Here is a 22,686-nt window from a genome sequence, read left to right as displayed (position 1 = left end):
AGACCCATTGACAGTTGAGGGGCTCACGGAAGGGTAAAGGAAAATATTTTCCCTTGCTTCTCCCAAGCCACATGCTCATCCCCTACCCACCATACCATGCAGCACAGCCTGTTTCGGTATGGCTGCATGCTGTGGTGAGGAAAAGGGTAGGATTGGGCTGTTTGGCCTGATCAAGTTGGATCAGGAATTGTAGAATTGGCAGGCGCATCCCAATCCCATCAGGAGGGTTGATGGGGATCTATGGTACTTGGGGAAGCCAAACAAGAAGACCATCCACACACTGTCCTGGTTGCTGTGACTTGAATGCTGCTGAATTCAAATAGGCTCTGGCTGCAGGATATCTCAGCAGCCTAGTTTGGGAGGCTGAAGCATTACAGAAGATCTTGGGGGAGGGGTTGGAAAGATTTAAAAATAACAGGGAAATCAGGAGTTTTTACCACACATGGCCAATACTTGGACAGACTGATAGCAGTGCCACTTTACCATACGGAGCAGTTTTATATCACAACAGACTCTTGGTACATGTAACTTAATATTGTTTATTCTGACAGTGGGTCTCCAGGGTTTTTCCCAGCCCTAGCTAGTGATGCCAGAATTGACCCCACTGTCTTCTTCTTTCAAAGTATGTGTTCTACCACTGATCTACAGCCACACCCATAATCTAACACTGAGCTATGGCCACGTCTTTTAAGAAGAACAATCCTAACTGAATCTTTAGAATGATTTGAGGGAGAGGAAGAGAACATGCTGTGTTTGTTGGGAGTGATGGGGGTGGGAGAGCATGACCTCCACAATTGTTCACATTTCTCTACTCAGCAATTCACCTACAAACATAAAGCGCTTTTTCTTACCTCACTGAAGTACTCGGTGCTTGATACTTGCAGCTGAATGCATGAACTGGTTCCACTGAAAAGTATTTTGTTTGAGTTGACGTCTGTAATAGGAAAGTTTGATTTGTGGTTATTAATTATTTATTATTTATTTATTGGGTTTGTAATCCACCTTTCTCCACGAAGGGCACCCAAGGCGGTAATTTGTGATCACTCATTCACAAATCCAAGTAATCACATGATATTTTTGTCAGTGAAAGTCAAGCATGCATACACGTGCAGCTCTTCTCTGTAAGCCAGTCCACAGGACCCTACTGGCCTATTAGTTCCATCTTACTGGCCTTGCTGTATGGTGAAACCTGATTATTAATACACTTTCAGGTCTGAGGATTGGCACTTTTTTTTGAAGAACTTTGGAGACCACTTGGTTTCCATTAGCAGCATCCCACTGCAATCTGGTGAGAAAAGAAGCCCAAGTGGGCTCCTTGAAGTATTCAGAATACCTGCTCCACGGCAGGTGTTTATCTCCTGTACCTCTGCAGCCTAAGGCTGATTCGCATGTTACAGTTCCAGATACCAGGTGATAATAGCAAAATGATTTATCTGTCTTGTCTGGAATTGTAATACGAATTGGCTCTTAATATTCAACCCTCAGGGATGCCGTGAGCATTTGGCAGATTTAATTATAGCAATTGCATTCAATATTTAATTAACTTGTTAGGTTTTTAAATTAAAATTTTGTCATAAACTTTTAGCCCCAAATCTGTGAACCTGTGTTAAATATCAACCTTAAAAAATGATCTCTTGGTACCATGTCTTGAGAAATACAAGGAAACTGAAAAATACTTAATGTCATTCATAAAATACTTCTGCAGCTGGTCCAGAAGTAGTCAGAGGTTTTCCAGTAAGTGTCATAATAGGCTTAACAGGGGAGTTGGGATTATAGTGGCTGAGGAGCATTACAAAGGTCAGCTTAGTCAGTGTATGGACTGAAGTTAATCCTTTATATGATGTGAGATGTAGTTTTTCTTTTTTCACTGAAAATTGTTGCCCTTCCTAGATAACCACAAAGGTGATGTATGTTACAATTTTCCTAATGCAATGAATCATTTCTTAATCTATTAAGGAGAAATTCTTAAAGAATGCTCATGATACTTAGGGTGTGTGAGAGAGAGAGAGAGAGTTATAAAAATGGACTACTCCAGGAGCACAGAAAATTTATTAAATCACAAAAATATCTAGTCTTTTCCTGAATTTCTGGTACATTAAAAAGCATAGTAGGTTTAATTTTACAATCCAGAACATCTTGCAAAACCAGGAGTAAAAAATGGGTCTCTTTAAAAATACAACCCCATGGTCAGCCTCAGACTATATACAGTTCTGTTCTTGGCTTTTCCTTAGTTCTCAATAAGTCAACCCTTTTGCATTGTCTTCACTAAAATAGTTGAGAATTTGTAACTCAGACAGATCTTCCCATTCAAATCCCTGTATAGGCTGATGGACTCTTGAGTTGATCCCAAAGCAGTTCAGCTGTTAAGAAAGTGTAGCAAACTAGGTTGAAGGTGCCTTAGGATGATTTGTTTGTCACTTCTCCAGGACAGAAGACTTCAGAGTACATAGATTATTTGAAAAAAAGAGAGTTGATGAAATACTCAGAACTGGTTTAATGAGCGTGGATTAATTGGGAACAATTAAGAACTGATAGAACTGTGTGCCTTCTGACACCTGGCCATGTTGTTTTATCTTCAAGAAAGTCCATCATGCCCCAGGTTAAACCCCTTCAGGGCTGCTGGGTCTCCCTGGACCTGTACCAGCGCCTTATCTGGTACGAGTCTGCATGGACCAGTGAAGATAGATCAGGGCCTGCAAGGGTTTTTTTTGTTTGTTTTTTTTGCTTAGCATGTATTATACTCCTGTTTTAACTGAACATAGTAAAGTGCAAACAAATATGTATCTTTCTGTATTTTAATTCACATTTGAGCTGAATTATGGCTTCCTTTAAATCTGTGAGATTAAACAAGTGTTCAAGTAGATGTATGATGCCACAGTGCTGTACGAGACAGATATCATCTTCTGTATGAATGTCTTTTATGAATCTGGAGGATTAGTAATGAATCCAGTACCATGATGTTGTGATTGTAATTTACTTCAAAACAAGTAATACTGTTGTTCCTGACCATAAAGCACAAGTAGTGTCAGATGACTGTGAGCCTTGGTTCACCTGCTAGAAAATTGATCATACCGTACTTTATAGTCTTATTCATCAAACACAATCCATAAAGTTGTTTGGGGATGTTTTTTTATTTTTTAAATTAAGATGGTTTTATCTTCCATTGCAGCGGAAATTCTTGAATTGGCTGGAAATGCAGCACGGGACAACAAAAAGGGCCGCGTCACTCCCAGGCATATCCTGTTGGCTGTAGCAAATGATGAAGAATTAAATCAGGTAAGAGTTGGGTGAGGGCTAGGATTTCCTTTCATTCTTTCCACAAAGCCAAATGTCTAATTCAGGGCCTATGAAGTAGTTTATAGTTGGTCCAGCTTAATTGCAGGAATGAGGAATGTATCAGCAGTTGTTCAGGCTGAAAGACGCACCCAGCCTCAGTGTTCAGTGAGAAATGGAGAACTTAAAATAACGCATTTCTACATTCTTTTCTTCAATAGCAAGGTGTCTGGTGTCCTAATGTTTTCATACCTTTCACATGTATCCTTTTTGTTTTATTTGTATTAACAGCTTTTGAAAGGTGTCACCATTGCCAGTGGTGGTGTATTACCAAACATTCACCCAGAATTGTTGGCAAAGAAACGGGGGTCAAAAGGAAAACTGGAAGCTATCATCACTCCACCTCCCGCTAAAAAGGCAAAATCTCCATCACAGAAGAAAACCACAGCAAAGAAACCAGGTGGCAAGAAAGGAGCAAGAAAGTCTAAGGTACACTGTTGTTTCTCACATATACCCAGCCTAATCCTATGCAGGTTTATGTATAAGATAATGGAATCCGTGAGTGGGGGCCATCAGAGGACCTCTGGATGCGACCAGAAGGCACTTCTGATCACAGCCTGGAGGTCATGTGAGGACCTCCAGCATAGATATAGCACCCACGCCAAATCAAATCCACAGATGCCAAACCCCTCTTGTACTACCAAAGGTGTACTTATTTCTCTATACAAATGCAAAAGACCCCCAATATACAGCGTAGCTGTGTGCCTTTCAGCCCAATCCTATCCTTGGCCATCGTGTGTGGTGCAGGGCCACCAGCACTGTGGCTGCTGCATTCTGCACACCAATTGGAGATGAGGCTGGCTGGGAGAGGTAAGAATGATAATCACTAACCTTTGTGTCAGCTGTGGAAGAGTTCCCAATGGGACTCCTCATATCTATACCAGCTCTTTGCTAGTGTAGCTCTGAAGAGCCTGCTGGGGTGATCGGGGCCAGGTGGGGGTTCAGGATACGGCAGACAATGCTGCTGCTGCAATGTCCCCCATCCTGCTCCAACCCACCCCTCCCCTGGCAGAATCCTGTTAGTGGCCAGTCTGTGGCATGCAACTGGTGGCATGCTGCTTTCTGGCTCTTGCATCAGTGCAAGATGCAATAATGCAGTGGATGAAAACCTATCCGCTGGGATGGCTTGACCTTCACTAACAAGATCCAGATCAGTTGTGGATTTGCATACTTTCCCTTACGCTGTGGGGTACCTGCAGTACAACACCCCCACACACACACCTCATGTGGGCACACCTCTAGTTGTATTATATGTGTATGTATTGGGTTTATTAATTTTATTTATTTGTTTGCTTTTCATGGAAAGAAACAGGGAGAAGTCAGCAAATCAGCAAGTGCTGACAGCACAACAGAAGGCACCCCCACAGATGGTTTTACTGTCCTGTCCACAAAAAGTTTGTTTCTGGGGCAAAAGGTAGGCTTACATATATTTATAATGTTTAGATGCAGTATTACTTAGGAGGTACTTTTCTGCCTCCGTAATTGACTGACTTGCACCCATCCTTGTAATTCTCCTCCACTGCCAACGTGGACACATCTAGAGAAACATCTTGGCCATTAAGCAATTATTTTTTATAAGAAGCATTCACAGTTTCCTTTCCTCCAATGCAAGGACTTTGCCACTGGAGCGAGAAATCATACTGGATCAAGGCAGCTGTGAATGTTACCAATATTTTTTTAAAAAAATTATAATTAAGTATTGTTTTTATAGTACCATTCAAATACATGGCACTTCACTGTTTTGTAAGCAAAAATAAAGATGGATGCCTGCCCCTTAGGAGATCAATCTAAAATAGACAGTAGAGAAAATCACAAAGTGAGAACCAAGCTGGCAAAGGATGAATGTAGGCAAATTCAATTACACATGTTTGGTTACGTTTGGGAATGAGCATTAAGGCAAAGTCCTCACAGAAGAAGTGGCCTTTAAGGAAGAATTGAAAGGAAGAGACAGAGATGATGTCACATACATACATGGTCATGGGGGCAGCAAGGGAGGGTAAATAGCTGCAAAGGGCCCTGAGTGGTTGAAAGTTGTAGAGTTAGTGAATTTGAGATCACAGGCCAAAGTATGTTGGAAAACAAGGCAAAGAGTTAGGGTGTGTTTAGACTATGGAGTACTTTAAAGGAAAGAGTTTAAAGATGTTTCTGTTGAACATGGAAGGTCACAGGGAGCCAATGAAGGATTTTGATGAGGGGCTGCACATGGTATGAGCAAGCAGAGAGGCAAATTATTTGGGCAATGGAGGTTTGCATAGAGAAGAGGACAAAAAGAAGGTTGCAATAGTGAAGAAGAGAGATAACTAGAGCTTGAACGAAACTTTTAACTAAAGAAAAATGGACTGGTGCAATTTATATAGTTGCACAGGGGAGGATGACAACAGACTGAATGTGGGGAGCCAAGGAGAGGGAGACTCAGAGATAAAGCTAAGGCTGTGTGCCTGCTTGACAAAGTCAGTGGTGAATACTGATATTGCTATCGTTGTGTGTATTGTTGTGCCAGAGGTAACACTAACCCTTGCATAATTCCTCATTTAGTATAACACATTTTGATTTTAAGAAATTTCAGCAGTAAGCAACAGGCAGCGCAATCCTATCTTGCACTGGAATAGGCAGGCCAGGAGGCCTGCACTGTATCCAGCACAAGATTGGGGCCAGAATCAGTTTAGCCAGCGGCAAGGGGAAACTCTTCCCCCCACCCCAGGTAAGCCACCACTGCCCCAGTGGGTCTCCTCGAACCTGCGCCACCTCAGGAGCTCCGTGCTGCTCAGGGGATGGGGTTGGGATCTGGCATAACTGTCCCAACCCCACCTCCTGCCCCCTCCTGTCTGCTCTCTGGAATGCCTCACACCCGCCCTCCCCCCACCCCAGAACCCCACCTTCCTGCCTTCTTCCCATCCTCTCCAGACGCCTGGGTTGACCAAGCTCGGCCAATGCAGCCTTACTTCTCCATGTCGACGCGGAGGCTGGATGCAGCCCCTGTGGGCCGGCACACGTCCCTGCACCAACCCAGCCAACACACAGGGAGGCACAAACATGCTTTATGGCACATTTGCAACCCTCCTGGCTGGCATAAGGGACTTGTACCGGCCCAGGGCGCACTTAGGATTGCGGCCATAGTTGTTTTAGCTAAAGTGCTAAAGTTGAACTGGTTGTGTTAAGGGCTGAAGCTCCAGAGTTATCTTAAGTTACAGAGCCTTCGTTACAGAGCCTCTGCTCATAACATTTATGTTGAGTACATACATTTTTAAAGAATTAATTGTATGCAGTTAAGAATGGTATTTTAACAGCAATATATATATGTCTCAGGGATCTTATCTTTCTCTGAAAATACTGTTTTGGGGGAAAAATATAATGCCAGGAAGCACTTGAAAGCAAAATTGTTGATTTAGTAATTGGTATGTGCTTTACTTCCAGCATGTCTTATAATAATTCCACTAGCATGCAATGTGATCCTATGAATACGGGTGGGACTACATATGACCATGGTAAATACATGTTTCCCAAGCATGTGTTTCCCAGTTAATGGTAATGGAGGGAGAGTGGGGTGCATTTGCAGGGGAGAATCAGCAGGGGCTTGCTTAACTCTTTCCGCATCCGCTGTTTCTACCTGAAAACATTTCAAATCAGGGTGTGACATATTTAGTTATATAAATCATAAGTGATTGATTCCTTCTGCCGCTTTTGGGGTATGTTTCCTTTGGGTATATTATTATTTCATGTTGAAGTAATATTTTCCATTTCCAGTGAACAACATTTTGAGAAGTGTTTTATGTTTTTTAATATCTGCATTTTACATTTAAAGTCATATTTTCACTTGGGGGTAGAGAAGGCGTGGGTATCTTCACTCGGAAATGTTCAGTTTAACATTTTGTATTGGTTGCCTTTAGCATGTATAATATTCATATTATGTCTGTCTATCATCTACTTACATTTTTTATTCTGCTGGTGTAAAGATGATCTTTATACTTTGCCAGTCTACATCCATCAAATATTAAAAGCTACATTTGATTGTGGTTCTTCTTAAGAAACAACATGCTGATTTATAAATAATGCTCTATGAATAAATGTCACCCTCTGGGGACTGAGGGAGATATTCTCACAAACTAGTGTGTTTAGTATGTAGAACATGGCCAGGATTCGGTGATCAATGCAGCAGACCCACATGGCAAACCAGCTTTGAAACTTGGGATAGGCTGTATCTCAGTGCTAGACCAGATGTTTTGCATACAGAAGACCCTGTTCCATCCCTTGCATCTCCATGTAGGGCTGGAAAACATCCCTTCCCTGAGAATGGAAAGAGCGACTTCCCTTCCATATATAGACAATACTGCGCTAAACCAACTGATAGTGTGACTGCTTCATCTGTTCATAACTAAGGGGATTTTTAATATAAGACTCTGGTGTGGCCTGGGACCATTCTGTTCAAAAACCCCACTGGCCATGCCTTTGAATGTGCCTCAAGTAATTCTTTGAATCTGGACCCCTGTGTGAATCTGGATTGATTGGATTTCCGAATTGACTAGTAATTAGGCTGCTGCTTTGATATTTTCAGCTAAGGATGTGTTCAGATGTGGGAGGCACTTACAAGAATTATCTCTTAAATGGAAAATTTGAAAAAAATAATTTTTTTAAACAAACTAAACCCAGATACTAGTGTACATTTGCTAAGAGATCACATAGCATATTGACAGTTGTAAGGCACACAAACTACACAAGATGAACCCTGAACAGTTAAATGTTCTTAAGTTGATAGTGCATCCTGATTCCCTCCCTAAATGTATTTCCATCAGTATCAGTTGAATCTGATTTTATTTTTTTGCCTTGTTTTTCTTTTTGAACATCAGTTTGTTGTCATCAAACACAGTGCTCAAACAATTTTGGATGGGAAAGCATTGAAAGGTGCAGAAATCATTACCATGCCTAAGATAATGTTTAAAAGTAGACCTTTGCATAGTTCATTTTATTTCAGAATATACATCCAAATGTTCTTTTTTCCCTGTTCAGTATTCAGTACAGAAGGAGTCACTTTTCTGCCTTTGTCTTTGTCTTCTGCCTTTCTCCTCCTCCCTCAATAGCTGCCTTACAACCCAGTCCTATCCCCTGTGACGGCACTGAGCGCTACAGCACCAAATGGGGATCGTTGTATCCAGTGCCCTTCCAGGGCTGCCGGAGATCTCCTTGGGTACTTTTGTCCCCTTTGCCCAAGGAAAGCTCCAGGTCCGGTGGGGCTTCTTAAATCTGCACCTGCTATTTTGCCGGCACAAACAAGAGAACCTCCTTGTTGGGCTTTACAGCCCAACATGGAGTATAGGATCTGGCAGAGCAGGGCTCTGCTGGTCCTACCCCCTTCCCGGGCTGGTTCTTCTTCCCACCCCAGAATGCCTCTCCCTGCCCTGCAAACCTGCACCACCGCTCGGTGGGCAAATTTATCGGCACCACAGAGTCACCATAACATCTTGCAAAGTCATCAGAGCTAGGAACCAAAGCGCCCTGAGTGCAATGGAAGCACCTTGGGTCACACAAAAAAGGAACTGTCAGACTGAACACAGCAAGATGTAAAGCATTACACAACAAATGGCACATTGCCCAGTTGAGGTTCAGGCAATTATACATTGTTTACAGACTGACTGTAAGTAAGATAGCAGTGCGACTGTCCCTGAGCACTGATCTCCACAGCCAGAACAATCACCTTGTATAGACATCTTGAGCTGTCTGAGACTACAGGCTACAGAATTCTCATGTCAAAAACTCCCTGCCCTTGAAGACTTACCATGTTAGGGACAGCTGTAAGCCTCCTACCCTGCAATGTTTCTCCTCAGACCTGCATCAGCTATTTCTTTGGTGAAAATCCAAGGAAAGAGAGGGGATGGGGAGACTGCAGATAAGGAAGATAGGATTTGGCATGCATTGTTGCTGCCAGATCCACCCCTCTGGCAACCTCCCTTCCCCTTTTCTCCCCCCCACCCAGTTTCACCTGTTCCTCCCACCCCACCCATCTCCCTTGCTGACTTACCTGATCCAGTGGGCAGCCAATGTGGCAAAGACACGTGTAGGAAGGCTCCAGCCTTTTTCCAGCATTCTGACAGTGCGCTACTCACCACACTGTCCGAGCACTTTTTACAACTGGCACGGACTGCTTTACTGCAGTCAGTCCAGTGGAAAAGGCATTCAGCTGGCACCCAACCCCAACTGGATTGGGCCATAAGGTACACTCAAGCCATATAAGTGAGTGGGTGAGTAAGGGGTGAGTTCTGATCAGATATAGTGCCTGTACCAAACTTGTCAAATTAAGTTCTCTCATCCGAGCTAAGTACAGAAAGATTTCCTTAAAAATAAAAATCAAAAAAAGATTTTTTTAATCAACATTTAGGATATGTGTACCTGTCAGAAGCACTTAGGCATGCAGGTGCGTCCATATGAATGGAAATAAAAATGACAAGCATTCTCCTCTGACCCCAACAACCATAACAAGCAAAACTTTCTAATGGTAGCTGGTTCTTAGTTCAGTGCAAACAAGATCATATACATATGTGCCGTAAAATGTTTGTAACTACCCATAGTAGGATACAAGCATGGGTACTAGAACCCTAATATACCATGCTATTGCAGATTTATCCCCATCAGGCATTAAATCTTGGTAAGCAAAAGCTCTCACCCAACGAATGCTTCTCTCTCATCCACAGAATCATGTTTGAGTCTTGGGTTTGAAACATACTCTGTTTCGCTTGTTGTTTTTACCAATAACCTCCCTTATGACCCACCATTTATTTTGCACATTTTTTTGCAGTGATGCTACCCCCTTCTGCATTGCAAATCTTACTTTTCTGCAGCTTCTCTGTGATTTCCCAACTGTCCTGTTGTTATTTCCCACCTCATGCTTTTCTTTACAGCTGAACCTTATTCACAGTGAAATCAGTAATTTAGCCGGCTTCGAAGTGGAGGCCATTATCAATCCCACCAATGCTGACATTGACCTTAAAGATGATCTAGGTAAATGGGGAATGGGCTGCCATAACTAACAGTCACATGAAAATTATGGAATTCCTATTTTATCCTTATGTAATAAATTCATATTTTCAAACTCTTCAAAAGACATCATGGGAGCATTGTTATATTTCCAGCTTTCTGTAGATAACAGTTATATGTGACTATTGGCAAATTTGCTTCAAAGTCACATATTTTTCCATAATAATCAAATGTGACTGTTAGTTCTTTTGGGGATGTTTCTTATGTGGATTATTTGAGGAGTAAAATAGTTTTAAAAAATATGTGTGTGTGTGTGTATCATCAAGTGACCTTCAAACTAAGTAGTTTCTCCATCATGATAATAGGTTTCAGTTTTTATTAATGTTAAAGTAGGCATAGACATTCAGAAAGACAGATAAATATCAACTGAGATTCTCCTGCTTTCCAAGGATAGTTCAGTCAACTTCCTGTCCCATTAAATATGATACAAAACATAAATATAACAGTGTTTTAACAGAGGATCCATGCTGACCTTGTAACAGAGGGTCCATGCTGACTATTTCTTTGATAGAAATGTTATTTGTCACCTAAGGGTATATATTTAAAATTATCAATCTTGATAATGTTAGGGAACTGTTTGTTATTCCATATTTGTTAGTTTTATCACACTTCATATTTGCTTAATGAAACAGTGACTTTAATGCTAACAACATGCTCATTTCATGGAAAGGAAAGACATAATTATCTTAGACCAGGCTTCACATGGTCTCTTCCTTTGGAGCAAGGACTCTTTCATCACAGCAACGAACTTGAGATGCTACACAGTATATTGCATTTTTCCTTTATCTTGTTACACACATGTTTAGATTTGTAAATGATAAATTATCAAAAGAAAATCTTATCAAACATTTATGAAAGATTAACAAAAACTCTTTCACACAAGTTCTATTAGCCTGGTTAAAATCCATTGTTTCTAATGACAAAGCATTCCAACAGACCTAATCCAGCCAATGTTAAAGACTTTTAAAGCCTCGTTTTTTCAGTGGAAAGCAACTCTTTGATTTCAGTAGGCATTCATAACACATAAATTGCCAGATCATAATTTACCCCCAGAATTGGGACATTCACTATGGGAAAAAGTCAGGAAAAAAAAAATTACAAATAGGGTTTGCTAGTTAAATGTTAAAATGGAAAAACTAATTGCTTTGTTGGACTTGATAACCCAGAATGTCTTCATGAAAGATATACTAGCTGATGTTATCGTCATGCTCTGTGATATCCCATTTTACAGGTTTCTGCAAAGTCATGCAGGGGCTACCTGCTCTTGATACTTTTTGAAGTGCTTGCAATGTCTTTGTCCTATTGGTCAAATGTTAAAATTGATATATTATCTACATTCTTTTTACTCACTCTCTTTCTCAATACACACCTATAAACGGATTTTGGATGATGTTGTTATTTATGACACATTTTGGAACTGAAAGGTAGGATGACAAGGATGTTGGTACATGCATAAGTATAGATCCTGTTCTGGGTCTCTGACCAACATGTTTGATGTACATTTGTTTACCTGTTGTAGTTGCAAGTTGTTCAGGCTGACATTGCCACGATCGACAGTGATGCTGTCGTTCACCCGACAAACTCTGACTTCTACACCGGTGGTGACGTAGGTAATGGAGAGTTCAGTGCCACAGAGTTTGTATGTGTGTGCATGACCAATCAACAGCAACAAGCTTGTCCCTGCTCTGCAGATCTGCATTCTTTTCTCACTTCCAGCAGTCCTACCCAGTAAAGACCAGGACATTTAAAAACCAAATCCACTTGAGAAACAAGTCATGTCTTGAATTTCCCAGATTTGTTGAGATGCCATCAGATTGGGAATTTTTAATAGTAAGAGGGCATAGGTACCTCCAGCAGGATGCCCAGTACCACCTCACTGCTCATTTCTCTGGTAGGGTGCTGGCCCAACAGTCTTTCCTGGGGCACTGTCAAAGTTCTGCCTTGGTTGCAAGCAGCCAGGCAGGTGATCAGTAATAATAAAGAAGCTTGAATTCAAAATAAAAAACAGTGATGATGAAATGAGAGCTGCTTGGGATAAAATACAATTACCCTTAAAGTCTGAGAGGCAGACTCATGCAAACTAATAAATGCTAACACATCTAGCTAAGCTTCCCTAGCCAAATTACTTGAGACACCTCCCAACAAATAAAAGAGCTTCTCCAACCCCCAGTGAAAGGGAAGGCCCCAGTTATACTTAGCCTTCACCCTGCGACAGCTGAAATCAAGAGCCCAAATAATCTTTTGCCTTAGTCTGCTCAGTGGTGTCCCTGTTCCACTCCATTATCAGGGAAGTGTCACTTGAATATCCTTATCTGACTTCTCTTAGGTGGGTAGAAATGCTCAGAATGGACATAAGCCAGCTCCCATAGGAGTGGTGAGCTAGGCTAATGCCACCTAAGAGGTGGGAACTTTGTCCCTGCGAACAGACAATGTGCTTGACTTGTAATTGCAGCAGCCCTAAATTATTCTCAAGTCCTTTGCAGGAGAAAGAAGAGGGGAGCTGCTGCCCCTACCACCACTGCCTTTATCATCACAATTTGTATCCAGTTGGATACAAATTGTGGATACAATTATTAAATTGTATCCACAATTTAATAATCCAGTTGGTTTGTTGGGACTTGTCTGTGTAGGCACCACTGAGGTTAATTGCCAGATATGAGGACAAAAATGTGCTTACTGTTTATATACAGTGCCAGTACAAAAATGACAAGGATAGTAGTGCAGAAATTATGTGTGTCTGGTAAGGGGATCACAGCTGTTTGGGTTCTTTGGGCATATCTACAGGATTTAAACAATGGAATGATGGTCATTCCCTGTCTCCATGGGGCCCTGGAAATCGTAGTTCTGTAAGGGGATATAGAAAGCTCTAACACAGGTACTTTTACAAAACTTTAATTCCCAGAATGGGGAAAATGTGTCTTAAGCCATATGGGTTTATACTATGGGTATAACCTCTTGTGTTAATACAAAGTCCTCATTTTTTAAAGATTTGAGCTGTAATAGGCCTGAGTATTCTGGAACTAGATCCAATATCCCCATTTTTTAATCAGATATATGTATTAGCCCCTAAAGCAAAATGTTGATGGTTTGATGGCCTACTTGGCTTATTTGGCAACAGTGAGAATAGACTACAATTCACCCTTTTAAAAATGTATGGATTGATGAAATGATAGTTACCCAGTGGATGAAAGAAAGAAGACATTCAGATGCGAGGTGTTTTTCTAAGACTAGAAACATGTCTTCTAGAATCATGCTCAATAGGGGTGCTCAATAGGTAGATCGCGAGGCAAAATGAGTAGATCGCGGAGCCCTGTCTCTCCAAACTGTTAATATGTCAGTTTCGTCTAGTGACTAGACGAAACTGACATATTTAGCTGACACTAAACTGACACTGAACCTGACACTTTAGCTGCTCTTCAGGCATGCAGCAACAAAACTGACTGACTAGACTCCAGCAAGGGCTCCATACATTAAAGGGGGTGTCTGTCAGATGCTTCCTTCCCCCCTGGTAGATCTCCGGGCCTTGCTGGGTTTCAAAGTAGCTCTCGAGCCAAAAAAGTGTGAGCACCCCTGTTCTAGATGGTGACCCATTTTTTCATTGAATCGGCTTCTGTTTATAAAAAGTCCAGCTGTTTCTCACATACTTTCTAAAGGTGAGAGTCCATATCTCTGAAACTTCCAAGTAGTCAAATGTGTGGCTTGCATATGTGCATCTTTAGACAGTTTTGAGCTACTTCCCTGTATGTCACTTTAGAAAACATACAATTTTTCATTAGCTTTCTGGGGCGTCTTCCCACATTACTTTTCCCCACAGGTTCAAAAGACACATGAGTCTTTTGAACATGACCTAAATGGCTTTTGCAAAATTGCATACAGAGCAGTCCAAGCAAAATACACCTGTATCTTAAAACAGTGTTTCTAAAATCTTCAAGCAGATGTTTGAAAGCGTATTATAAAAACATCCTTTTATATCAGATCTCTGATTTGGGTGGGAAGACTCTTAAATAAAACCTGGGTTGTTCCATTTAGTAGCATTTGATCTTCTATTCGCCTTTGACTGCTGGAAGAAAGAATAGAAGTGCACACATGCTTAGCTTCAAATGATTAACCATATGATTATCCATATGCAGGCCTTTCTAACAGCAGTATATATAAACAGATAGGAGGAATATCTTGCAAATTTCACAAACTTGGGTTTCTGCCTGTGCCGTTATCACCATTATCCCAATGCCTGCTTTGACAGCATGAAATAATGACTATTCTGTGGGAGTAACACATATATTTATGCCTGTGAGCAAGAAACCACTAACCTGGAAGTTACGATGCAGAATATTTAATAAAACCCCGGCTAATGCAGTGTAGAGGGTTAAGCAATACAGCATTGCATTATTTTGCTACAGCTAACAGTGCATTAATACAGCTGTGACACTAGATTAAGCTAATCTAAACAAAATCAAAATCTCTATAAAGGTTGGCAGACTTTGAGGTATCTTTAAATAGTAGCAGATTATTTCATTTATTATATTTATTCCGTGGAGGCGACGACTTTTCAGCTGTAGGCACCAAAATATCTTGAAGCTTCGTTGATACTAATGCATGTAGATATTAACTGGAGAGGGAGAATTAAATGATGAAAATAGTTATTTCATGGAGTTTTTAAAAATAAAAGTTTTAAAAAATAACAATTCAGCAGCAGTGCTCAATAAATGCAGACTTGGTGAACCAAAGCAAACCATTGGGTGGGGGGGGGGGGAGGAAATACCTGTATTAAATTTAGGAAATAGGCTTTTTAAATTAATCACAGAAAATAGCCTTCTTATGAGGCAATAGGCATCATAAGCTGTATGTTCCTGGAATCAGCCATCCATTCATTTTTAGGTAATTCTTAGTGAAGTGAAGATGTATGTTCTAGTCACTTCCCACTTTTGTAATAAATGTATAGAATCCAGGCCTACAGACCATTAAATCCCGACCAATGGGATCTTTTTTTCAGGAATAGATCTAGACAAACTTGCTGGAGGTCTGTTTGCCCTCTGCTTTTTGGCGCCAGAATTCTCAATTAGATTCCCTGAGTGCTGCTGATCCCAGAAACATTCTTATGGCGATTTTCTTCAGTTACTGCAGAGATCATCATTTATCTCAGCCATGTAAAAATACTTAGCTGTATGAAGTCCTGCTCTTCCTTCAGGAAACTTTCCATTGTTCCACAGCCCCCTGTCAGTCTCCTATCCAAGCCCAGTTTAGCTTTATAATAGTTTGATAGAAACATTTGCCCCTAATCCATTTTCTTTGCTAACTGAGATTACTGTTATGAATGTATTGCTCTTCAAAGGACAAAGACCAGTCTTCCAGAATTTGAATGCATACAAAATTCACACTGAGCTAATTATTTCTAAAGATTATGTGATAGTGCACTTAGTTTAAGCCTATTGCATGTCTCTTACATGTTAGAATTAATATCTTCCTAGCATTCTGCCAAGATTAATCTGTGATGTAAAATGGAGTACAGCCTCAATAGCTCTGCTTTGATACAGGAGCCCATGTATTTCACTGAGCATATAATATGTGCACTTCCATCAGAAACTGCAGTGTATCCCATCTGTCTGTTCGTCCCCACTCCTCTTATCCTTATTACTAAAGTGAAATCATTTCACACAAAATAAAATATGATTATGATTAGGCTTCAGGAACAATTTGCAAAATAACTTTCTCAATCCAAAATCAATCCAGTGTTAATGTCCCTTTGCCTTGCCTTGCTTCTTGTACAATTATTAAGCAAAACGCAGTGTGGTTTGGTGCTTAATTAGGAGTAAACATTTTGGGCTACTTCTATTTCTGAATGAAAGCAAAGCTGCAAAATAAGATCTAAACCATTTAGTGCCTTTGTGTAACTCTCCAACTGTAATGTAAACTATAATGCAGCTCCCATCCTCACAGAGCAGCACTGTTAAGCTTCTTTAGCTGCACTTAAGCAGTTCAGTGGAGGAATATGTTTCCTAGAGAATCTCCTTATTACTGAGGCTCTTCCTCTTGGTTAAAGGTGGTTCAACAAGCTGGGCAGTTGTCAAGTAAAGCAGCCCGCTGCACTCACAAGACTGTTTCACTCCCGGGGGCCACCTGTTGGGGTCAGGGATGAAGAAGAGGTGAGTTTCCAAGTTCTTCTTATGGCAAACTTGTCTTTCAAGCAATCTGTAAGTGAAAGGGGAACATGTCCGCTAAGGGAAAGAATTGATTCATTAACAAAGTGCCACTGAATTAATATGTTCTCTGGAACACTGTTCATGACCTGATGCAGAGGAAGCAGCTAGAAATATCACTGCCCTGCTGGTTGACATTGAGAATTGTATCAGAACGTATTTTAGAATAGGATAAAAATATGTGGGATGGTAACCATTAAAAAAAATAAAAAGAGGGGGAGAGAGAATCATTATTTCTGGACTAGTCACCAAAGGTTTAGATCTTACTTTGCAGTCCCCAAAAATTTGGTCAGAGAAATCTATGATGTATGACTTGTCTGCAGTGATGAATGACATCTTGGATGTAGAGCATTCACAACTCTGTCCTTGCACAGGGAGCACTTTGGAGAAGAAAGGCGGAAAAGAGTTCCTGGAGGCCATTGTTGAACTTCGCAAAAAGAATGGACCATTGGACACAGCAGGAGGTGCAGTTTCAATCTGTGAAAGATGTGGGGACTGAATGTCTATTTGTGCAATAGACTGAAGCTTGGGCTTGTCTGAAATTTATTCTTCTAAGATTACAGAAGGCCAAGTCTTTTTGTGCCAAGCTGTTTGCGAGAATTCTGTCAAGACAGCTTTCCAGGCTTGTTTTAAGTACTCTGTTAGAAGAGAATATGAAGTCCATTTTAAAGAAAATGTAATAATATGGGGAATGGGGAACAAAATTATATTGCACACTTAGGAAGCAATCCTAAAGCACCCTTAGGGCAGCACAAGTCCCTTGCGCCAGCCGAGGAGGGTTGTAAATGTGCTGTAAAGCACTTTTGCATGTCCATTCAAGTTGGGGAGGCCAGTGCAAGGTCATGAGCTAGCCTCTCCATACCACCACGGGTCTGTGGACAGGTGAGTTGGTGTCGGCCTTTCCAGGCCGGCGTGAGCGTCGGGGGGGGAGGACGTTGGGAGGAGGCAGGGAGGAGGTGTTTCAGGGTGGGGAGAGAGTGGGCAGGCCTGTGGGAAGGCGGGGCCAGGATCTGGCACTTATGCCATATCCTAGCCTCATTCCCAGACAGCCCTAGGCAGCTCTGGTCTGCTCAAATTTGTGCCATCTCTGTAGGTGGTGCGGATCCAAGTAGCACCATTGGGGCTGCTGCGGTGTTAGCCAGGGTAAGGGGACTTATTTCCCCTTGCCCCAGGCTGGCCCACAGTCAGCTCCAAACTTGCACTGGATACAGCACAGGCATGTTAGTCTGCCTGTTCTAGTGCAAATTAGAATTACACTGTTAGTTTTAACCTATCCATTATGCTGATTCAGCATTCCATTGTATTTTGTATAAGCGACCAAGTATAGTGTTGTTAGATACACAAGGCTCTTAATGAACATACAGCGAATGTTGGGGGCTAATCTCAAATATTTAAAGTGGAAAAAACTAATATGGAATTTTGTTTCACAACTTGGTGCTCATATGATTGAGAAGAGTTCCTTGAACATAAATTCTGAGCCACATCCATTGTTCCTGGTATCCCCATTCATCCTTAACGTAATGTACTACCTTAACCTAATTCACATTATCTGCAAAACACATGCAGCCTACCTGATCATCTATGAATTTCCTCAGAGCTATGCACCCATTTTGCTGGCGTAGATTCTAGGAGAACCAGGGGGCTTTCTGGGGAGGGGTTTCAGAGTTAGGGTCTGGGCACAAGTCGTTTCCGCTGGATCCACTGACATATCCCCCAGTTCCTCCCCCAGAATGCCCTGTTACTCCCCCCTCCCTGCCCATGGTCCACCCCCGCTGCCAACTTACTAGCACTTGTGGAGTCTCCTGGAGCTGCTGTCACATTCACTGTGCCCCTCATTATTTGTAGCAGTAGCCTGGCAGTGTGCAACTGTAGCCTGGCTTTCATACCAGGCTTTTCACACCAGAACAATAGTTGTGGCAGCACAAGGCCTTGATAGGTTAAGCCTTTAATCATATTTGCATTTTTCAAAATCTGAAGCTGATTTAAACCATCAGTGTTTTGCCTTCTCTTTCCAACCAGCTGCTGTTAGCGCAGGCCATGGATTGCCTGCTAAGTTTGTGATCCATTGCAATAGCCCAAGTTGGGGTGCAGACAAATGTGAAGAGCTGTTAGAAAAAACAGTGAAGAACTGCTTAGCTCTGGCAGATGAGAAGAAGCTGAAATCAATTGCATTTCCTTCCATTGGAAGTGGCAGGTAAGGTTGGTCTATCAAACTTGTGACCAAAAAACAGCATGTCCCGCCTATTCTCTCATTCCCTTCATGCTAATTAAGTTGCATTTTCCTGTTCTATTTATGTCCCTTCTGTAATTTCTTCTTGCTTGTGGAATCAGTGAACAAGGCTGCCATTTTCTAGCAAGCCAAACTAAACAGGGATTAGAGATCCATCCCAGTACTCACATCATTTATTGAAGGCAAGTACAAGCTGGAACAGTCCTTATCACTCCCTGTCCTGGCTGCTGGTGCCTTCTTCATGTGATCAAGGAAGGTAACCATAGTTGGAGTGGAGTTGGTTCCCTGTATGTCCCTTGTTAAAAAGTAGGATGTGAAGTACTGTATATAGGGCAGCTATTTTCTACACGGGATAGTTTGTCCATTTAAGAGTTTTGAAGAAAGACACCATTCAAAAGCCATAATTTTGTCCCACTACAGAAAAATTATGTGAGAAGGCATGTCTGCAGAATGTCTTTCTTCACCAGATCTTTTAAGGAACCCACTGCTCATTGGAATATGGTCAAGCTATTGTGATACACAAGTTTTCAATCATTTACTATTACTGCTTCAAGAAATACTGTATTTCAATGACAGGTGAAATCACATGGTGCATGTTACATATTGCAACTGATAGGTTTTCATTTCAAGCAGCAATAACAATGGATTACATTCCCTTTTCTGCCAGAATTTACCTAGCACTTCACTGTCACAATGCCTACTTCCTGCCCACTTCCACCATTGAGATCATGCACATACCTTTACATCTTATATTGAAAGAGCTGTATCATTGTAGGCAACAATCAGCATAACTGAATATTGATAGTATGCATGAAGCAAAGAGTATTTGCAGAGACAACAGTCTGTTGAATATGGTCATGCTGTTTCCTTGATTGATTATGTTAATGCTAGCATTTTTTTCTAGGTAGTACATTGCTTTTCAAAGCTTTGTTAGTCTAGCTGTTGACTGCTTCACAGAGACATTTTCTCCAGTGTGTGTGGTTGGTTTATGCCAGTAAGGTCTCAGCTTTTATAAATAAAGCAGTGGAAAAAGAGGACAATCTTTTAGCATTTGTTAGGACTACATTGGTTGTGATAGGGAGGAGTTTAATATGAATTAGGGTGGTTCATTAAATTAAAATTTGTTCCTTTGAAGCATAAGACACTCATCCTAATTTGTGGTATTTTGCAAGTTTAAGGAAGTTGGGAAAAAGTTCTTAAAACATGAAACATTTCTAGGGCTAGCAAATCTAGCACATGTACACAGCTGTTCTGGAATAGACATCTGTCAAGCAGACACTACTCAATAAACCTATATAAACAGCTCTGTTCACTTTTATGACTAAAGAATGGGTTTACATGGGGGTGATTCAAATAAATATTTTTAATATATTTTTTAGCAGGAAGGGGTAGCCCGTTTATAGCATTTAGTGTGCCAGATGCTCTGCTAAATTTAACTTGTACTGACCAAATTTGTAGGATGAGCCTTGGTAAAAGGAGTTGCATGTTCTGTATACCAAGTCCTAAGTGCAATGGTTAGGGGTCTTTCCCATTGAATCATCCAACTTCATTTCTGTAGAATTTCAGCACTGGAGATCCAACTAGCATTTTCACTGCTTCCTTACCTCCCCCCACCCCAAATCCAACCCCTGTTCTTACATTACCTAATACACACATTCCTATATATTCTGTGTAACTGCAACTTGAGAAAAAGCACTTCAATCCATCCTTACGAAGAGATTCCTACTGAGAGTGCCCCAGGCTTGCTATACTTTTCCAGACAATTTCCTGGTGGTGGCTTGTCTGAAAATACAGTAAAAATTACATACCACTGTGAGTTCAATATTGTACTTTGTATACTGGCTCCCATGAAACAGGGACTTCCTAGTGTGTTATGGAACTAGTAATAATGTATCTTCCACTTTAAGCCATTTCTGTCCAATGTTGCATATACGCAACAGGGACCAAATGTGTACACCTGTGAGCTGGGCAAAAATGAGTTAAGCTAAAGGGTAAGAACAATTGGAGTCCATTGTTTTGCTGTTTGCATTCTTCCATTATAAAGAGCAGTTTCAGAAACCTTCATGAAGTCAACAGGTTTGTTCTGTGTCCTGGGCCACAGTTTCCCTTCACATATTCTTCCATAGGTTTTGTTGAGAATGTCACATTGTGGGCCAGAGGCTTGCTAAAGGCTGTGGTACCCCTAAATGACCAGTTTGCCAGGGGTGACACTAAGGTGCCCACAACACTTTATTCTTCTCTCCCTCCTCTCTGGCAGGTGAGTTGTTAGTGGTTACTGCCTTCTGCATTGTACCCTGCTGTCCAATTCAGTAAGCAAGAACCAATCTCCCTCCCCCATTTTTTGCTCACTTGTAGAAAAAAGAGGGAGGTAGTCCTCCAGGAAATCCAGTGAATTCTACCTTTTGGATTTATGTTTTTTGTTTTTTTTTACATACCTGATTTTTCCTTGGAATTTGAAATTTGAGCACTTTGCTACAAGCCTGGTTTATAGATTGTAATGTATTACATACAAGGTGATTCATTTTGGATTTTTTTGGAAGAGGATGACAATAGGAATTGTCAATTATTTATCCAATATAATCTCCTTTATTTTCTCCCTATATTCTCCTATAGGAACGGTTTTCCGAAACAGACTGCTGCCCAGCTGATCCTGAAAGCCATTTCCAGCTATTTTGTGTCAACAATGTCCTCTTCAATCAAGACAGTGTATTTTGTGCTCTTTGATAGTGAGAGTATAGGGATCTATGTGCAAGAAATGGCTAAGTTAGATGCCAACTAAGCCTAGAAAGCAAACCATACCAGCCTCTTTACCCCTCCCCTCCCCCTCAAATTCTTAATTCCTCATTGTGAAACAGAGCGCCCCTTATTTTAAATTTTGCTCATCTAGGGGAATAAAGGTGGGGCTTTTTTTGACTTTCTAAAATGTTTTTATGTTGGCACTGATAGTTGGCATTACTGCTGTTAATGCACTGTATTCCAGGCATTGTCTGAATTTAGTGTAATCTAGGAGATTTTATAGTTTTATTTTAATGAAGTATGGATTGATGCAGAAAGTTGTTAGCAGTACATAGTCTTTTATTTGTGAAAGAAACCGGCAGACCCTATTTTGTAACTGTGTTGTGGTGCTTTTATTGAGTGATGTTCCTTTCTCATTTTTTAAAGAAAAAAAAGATGCAACAGACCTAATTTGCGTTTACTTCTTGTCTTAATGATGACTTTGAGAAGAAAAGAATACTGTTGTCCTTAATTATATTTGCAATTTTGAATTTGTGTGAATTGATTTAGTAAAATGTTCGAAATGTTCTCACTGGTGTATTTTGAGTTTTTAAGCCTCTTGACAGACATGCACCATCATCCCAATCTTGATTTGCATGATCAAAAATGCACTTGTGTTTCTGTACAATTGCCCATTTATTAAGTACGTATATGAAAATGTGCAGTGCATTTCTATGATCATTTAGCAACTTCCAGCATGCAGGAGTCTCAGGTTCAATCCCTGGCACGTTCAGATGGGGTTGGACAAAATCCCTATTTGAAGAGCTGCTGGAAGTCAGAGAAGATGATACTGAACTAGATGGATCAAGGGCCTGACAGCCTAAAGACCCAATCCTATTCAATATTCCAGCACCGATGCAGCCATGCCAATGGGGAGTGCACTGCATCCTGCAGTGGGGATGGGCAGTCACAGAGGCCTCCTCAAGGTAGGGATCCCTTATCTTGGGGCGGCATCAGTGCTGGAATGTTGGTTAGGGTTGGGCCCTAAAACAGTATTACAGCCCAATCCTATCCAAATTTCTCAATGCAAACCTATCATATCCCAATCCTATCCAAGTTTCTCAGTCTCAATGCAGCCCTAAGGTATGGGAACAAATGCTCCCTTACCTTGAGGAGGGCTCCATG

General features: G+C 41.1%; 1 protein-coding gene across 4 annotated transcripts in view; it reads left to right on the top strand.

The window, feature by feature from the left end:
* Positions 1-22,089, top strand: part of MACROH2A1 (macroH2A.1 histone) — a 63,256-nt gene extending 41,167 nt beyond the window's left edge. For 2 of the 4 annotated variants that reach the window (XM_066613907.1, XM_066613908.1), the window contains 7 exons: positions 3,170-3,276; positions 3,565-3,762; positions 4,640-4,747; positions 11,879-11,969; positions 16,931-17,020; positions 18,576-18,750; positions 21,400-22,089. In XM_066613907.1, coding sequence (XP_066470004.1) covers positions 3,170-3,276; positions 3,565-3,762; positions 4,640-4,747; positions 11,879-11,969; positions 16,931-17,020; positions 18,576-18,750; positions 21,400-21,565 — 935 coding nt within the window. In that variant the 3' untranslated portion in view covers positions 21,566-22,089. Of the gene's footprint in view, positions 1-3,169; positions 3,277-3,564; positions 3,763-4,639; positions 4,748-10,223; positions 10,324-11,878; positions 11,970-16,930; positions 17,021-18,575; positions 18,751-21,399 lie in introns of all 4 variants that reach the window. The other 2 variants (XM_066613909.1, XM_066613910.1) reach the window with 2 other exon arrangements.
* The last annotated feature ends 597 nt before the right edge of the window (positions 22,090-22,686 follow it).

This window comes from Tiliqua scincoides, chromosome 2 (genome assembly GCF_035046505.1).
Source record: "Tiliqua scincoides isolate rTilSci1 chromosome 2, rTilSci1.hap2, whole genome shotgun sequence".
In the NCBI taxonomy this organism is placed as follows: Eukaryota; Metazoa; Chordata; class Lepidosauria; order Squamata; family Scincidae; genus Tiliqua; species Tiliqua scincoides.
The sequence above is the reverse complement of the archived record's forward strand: the minus strand, read 5'-3'. Positions and strand labels throughout refer to the sequence as shown.